This window comes from Stylophora pistillata, chromosome 9 (genome assembly GCF_964205215.1).
Source record: "Stylophora pistillata chromosome 9, jaStyPist1.2, whole genome shotgun sequence".
Lineage (NCBI taxonomy): Eukaryota > Metazoa > Cnidaria > Anthozoa > Scleractinia > Pocilloporidae > Stylophora > Stylophora pistillata.
The window spans coordinates 18781264-18786166 of record NC_142527.1 but is presented as its reverse complement, the minus strand read 5'-3'; the positions used below and the strand labels follow the sequence as shown (position 1 = coordinate 18786166).

Genomic DNA, 4903 nt, shown 5'->3' with positions numbered 1-4903 from the left:
AGTACAAATATGATGATATTTTGATGAGCCTTTAGGATTATTTAAGATCCACTGCAGCTTATGTCGGCTTTCAGAGTAGTGGAATCCGTTAAAATGATTTCGTATTTTGCGTGTGCGTTTTATGAGATGTAACATTCAATTGCTATAATTTTGATGGACCAAAACTCAAATTATTTCCAAATTTCATGAGTATACAAGTTCGTCTCCTTTTAATATCAGAATGACACTTGTATCACTCACAATCCTGGATTCTGAACATGACACGAGTGTGGGAAACCGTTCCAAAGCAATTTTGTAGTTTTGACATGTCAAAATGTGATAAAAGAATCATTCAGCATACATGATACTGCATGGGGCTCACTTGTCTTTTTGTTTTTGGGGTTTTATCTTCCCTTCGACGGAAAATTACCACGTTTTCTTCCGAACATTTTTTCTTCAGGACTCCAGTGCAGCTGTGAAAAAGAGCTAGTTATAACAATTCGATTTAGTTCAATCGATCGATTCTAGAAATGTTAACAACATATAAAGACTGTAAACAGTATTAGAAACTGCAAATTGAATTTCTGTGTTAAAGCAATACGCAGTGATATACAAAAAAGGATTCATTTGATATCCAAACTTACCTTAAAGGCTTAGCAATGCAGTTCCGATGCACACTAGTTGATCACGTGTCCAATACTTCATAACTAATTTTCTACCGCGCTTCGGGGATGGTCATTGGTTAGGGTTAGTATTAGGGTTGGGAATTTTATTCCCTTCCCTCTCAGCTATTGATGAGGTAAGTCAGAAATTCAACCCTAAGAAAAAGAGAATTAAGTGCCGACAAGATGCGCCTCTAATTTATGAAAACTCCATTACAACAGAGCCCCTCAGAAATGACAACTGTGGATGTAGATAAGAAATAGAATGGCCAGATTTTAATTTTTTTTTCAAAGAATTCAAGGAAAAAAAAGGAGAGATACTGATGCTATAACCTACAGAAGCGATAAATCCCAATTTGTGATATCCAATCTTCACCCCAATTTTCAAGTAAAATGGGGTAACTGCTAACAATACAATGTACAAATGCAATATATCCGAATGTATGTTATCCACTATTTACCCTGATCTTCCATTTTTTTATTTTAACAGCGCATTCAGGAAAAAGAAGGTAAATTCTTACAATTCAACCTAAAAATGTAGTGTATCCCAACTTGGGATATCCAATCTCACCCCGACATTCCATTTATTTTTTAATTAGCGAATTATTCAAGAAAAACGGGGTGAATTCTGACAATCTAACTTACAAATGCGATATATACCTATCAGCTATATCCAATGTTCACCCCGATTTTCCATTCTATTTTATTAGTGCATATTCAAGAAAAAAGAGGTGACCTCTTACAATCCAACTTACAAATGCATTATATCCCAACTTGCGATATCCAATCTTCACCCCGATTTTCTATTTATTGCTTACGAAGAAAAATGGGGCGAATTCTTACAATCCAGCCCACAAATGCAAGATATCCGAATTGGCCATCTCCAGTCTTCACCCCGATTTTCCGTTGTTTCCTTTCATCAGCGAGTCATTCAAGAAAAACGGGTGAATTCTGACGATCCAGCCCACAAATGCAGTGTATCCGAATTAACGATATCCAGTGTACACCCTGATCTTCCGTTATTTTCTTTCATTAGCGAGTCATTCAAGAAAAACGGGGTGAATTCTTACAATCCAGCCTACAAATGCAGTGTATCCTAACTGGCAATATCCAGTGTTCACCCTGATCTTCGGTTATTTTTTTTCATCCGCGAGTCATTCAAGAAAAATGGGGTGAATTCTTACAATCCACCCTACAAGTGCAGTGTATCCAAATTGGCGATCTCCAGTCTTCACCCCAATCTTCCTTTATTTTCTTTCATCAGCGAGTCATTCAAGAAAAACGGGGTGAATTCTTACAATCCAGCCTACAAATGCAGTGTATCCTAACTGGCGATGTCCAGTGTTCACCCCAATCTTCCGTTATTTTCTTTCATCAGTGAGTCATTCAATAAAAACAGGGTGCACTTTGACATTCCAGCTTAGAAACGCAATGTATATGAATTGGCGATTATCCAGTGATCACCCCAACCTTCCGTTTCTTTCATCAATGAGTCATTCAAGAAAAAAGGCGTGAATTGTTACAATCCAGCCTACAAATGGCAGTGCACCTGCCATGCAGATAGCCTGCATGGCAGGTGCTAGAAAGGGGGAGGTAAGAAGTAGAGTGGGTGCGCACAGATAGGAGGTCAACGCCTTCTGGAGCTTTGCACCTATCATCACCTCTGTATTACAAACACATTCTTTGGTGTGAAGCTGCACTATAGGTTCTCGTGGATGCACCCCAGATCCAAAAACTGGCACCAACTCGACCTCATCATCTCAAGACGGGAACAGCTTAATAACATTCGTACTACAAGAGCGCATACCACAGTGCTGATTGTGACACTGATCACTCCCTTGTCTGCACGAAGATCCAGTTACGTCCAAAGAAGTTCCATCGTGTCAAACAGTCTGCTACACTTCGCATTAATGCTTCTGCCACCGCCATCCCTGAAAATGTCTCTATATTGAACGACATCCTGAGCTCGAAACTCGAAGACTGCCTGGAACTTAACACAGAGGACCACTGGAGCCATATCAAGGACACCACCCTTGCTGCAGCATTAAAGACCTTTGGCAAGAATGTACGCAAAAGGCAGGATTGGTTCAATGGAAACATTGCGACTCTTCAGCCGCTCATCGAAGCAAAGAGGAATGCCCTGCAGAACCACCAGCGTAATCCATCACCCAGCTCTTTGGAAGCACTTTGGGAGGCCAGGCATCGTGCGAATGAAAAATGTAAGATCTGTGCTAAGAACTTTTGGATGAATCTCTGTGCTGAAATCCAGTCAGCTGCTGACACTGGAAATTCTAGGGGCATGTTTGAGGGTATCAAGAAGGCGATTGGACCTACACCGTCCAAGTCCTCACCACTCAAAACATCAACTGGTGAAATCATTACTGATAAATCAAGACTGCTGGAGTGCTGGGTGGAATACTATAGCGAGCTCTATGGTAGATTGAGCTCTGTCTTACCCTCTGTCCTTGACTGCATTGAAAGGCTTCCCATCATGTTTGAACTAGATGAGGCCCCCACCAAGGAAGATCTCTCAAAGGCAATCAATCACATATTGTCTGGAAAGGCCCCTGGGCTTGACGGTATCCTGGCTGAAGTCTTCCAATGCAGTGGAAACCAATGCTCGACAATCTCCACCAGCTACTCTGCAAATGCTGGGAAGAGGGATACGTTCCACAGGAGATGAGGGATTCTAGTATCACAACCCTATACAAGAACAAAGGAGACCGCAGTGATCGTAACAATTACCGTGGCTCACTTCTGTTCATTGTTGGAAAGCTGTTTGCCCGAGTAGCATTATACCACCTTCAAAAGATTGCTGAAAGGGTGTACACTGAATCCCAGTGTGGTTTCCGCCCTAATTGGTGGACTGTGGACATGATTTTCTCTTTGAGACAACTCCAAGAGAAGTGCAAAGAGCAACAACAACCACTCTACATTGCACTCATCGACTTGACAAAGGCGTTTGACCTTGTTAGTAGAGAAGGCCTTTTCAAGATTCTGCCCTTACTTGGCTGTCCTCCTAAACTCCTGAGCTTCATCAAATCTTTCCATGATGGATCTCAGGGTACAGTGTAGTATGATGGAAACAGGTCTGAGGCATTCGATATAAACAGCGGTGTAAAACAAGGATGTGTGCTAGCCCCAACTCTCTTCAACATCTTTTCAGTTTTACTGAATCCTGTTTTCAGGTCCTCTGAAGAAGGTATCCTGATACGATTTCGTTCTGATCTCGTTCTGATGGCAAACTCTTCAACCCTGCACGCCTTAGAGCCAAGACCAAAGTGCATGAGGTAACCATCCGTGACCTTCTCTTTGCCGATGATTTTGCCCTCATTGCTCACAGCGCTGAAAAACTCCAACACCTCCTCAATCAGTTTTCGGACGTATGTGAAGCCTTCAGACTTACAATCAGCCCAAAGAAGATGAAAGTCATGTGGCAGGACAATGCAGCCACACCCACCATAACGATCAAAGATTACACCTTGGAAGCCGTCACACAGTTTACCTATCTCGGCTCCACCACCTCAAACAACAACTGCCTGGAAGTGGAGATTGGAAAGAGAATTGGTAAAGCTGCAACCAACATGGCTAAGCTGTCTGCCTGTGTCTGGGAGAACAAGAAGCTAGCTACCCAAACTAAAGTTGCTGTGTATCGTGCCTGCATCGTGAGCACCTTATTGTTTGGTAGCGAGTCTTGGACTACCAATGCTAGTCAGGAGAAGTGCTTAAACATCTTCCATATGAGATGTCTTCATTGCATCCTCTCCATCTCATGGACATATAAGGTCTCTAACAATGAGGTACTTGCAAGAGCCAATATCCCCTCGATGTTTACCCTGATAAGACAGCGCAGATTGAGGTGGGTCAGTCATGTGTACCGGATGGAGGATGGGCGAATCCCTAAGGATCTGCTGTATGGCGAGTTGGAATCCGGTTCAAGGCCTATTGGCAGTCCTAAGCTGGGTTTCAAGGACGTATGCAAGAGAGATATGCTCGCCACTGGCCTGCCAACAGATAACTGGGAGCTACATGCTGCCGATTGGAGTGATTGGAGGTCTGTGTGCAGTCTGGCACTCCAGGCGGGAGAGGAAAGGCTGAAAGCTGAAGCCGATGATAGAAGAGCTAAGAGAAAAGCAGCAATGAACAAAGCAAGTTGTGTTCCAGTGGCATGTGTCTTCATGTGCAGTGTTTGCGGCTGTGTCTGCCGTTCTAGAATTGGGCTTTTTAGCCACGAGAGGAAGTGTTTGTCGCAATTGCGCTAG

At 42.9% G+C, this 4903-nt stretch overlaps 1 protein-coding gene across 1 annotated transcript; it reads left to right on the top strand.

Moving 5' to 3' along the window:
* The first annotated feature begins 3320 nt into the window (after positions 1–3320).
* Positions 3321–4903, top strand: LOC148723649 (uncharacterized). Its single transcript, XM_088734473.1, has 3 exons — positions 3321–3705; positions 3830–3843; positions 4016–4903. The coding sequence occupies exons 1-3, from the start codon at positions 3321–3323 to the stop codon at positions 4901–4903; spliced, it is 1287 nt and encodes a 428-aa protein (XP_088590599.1).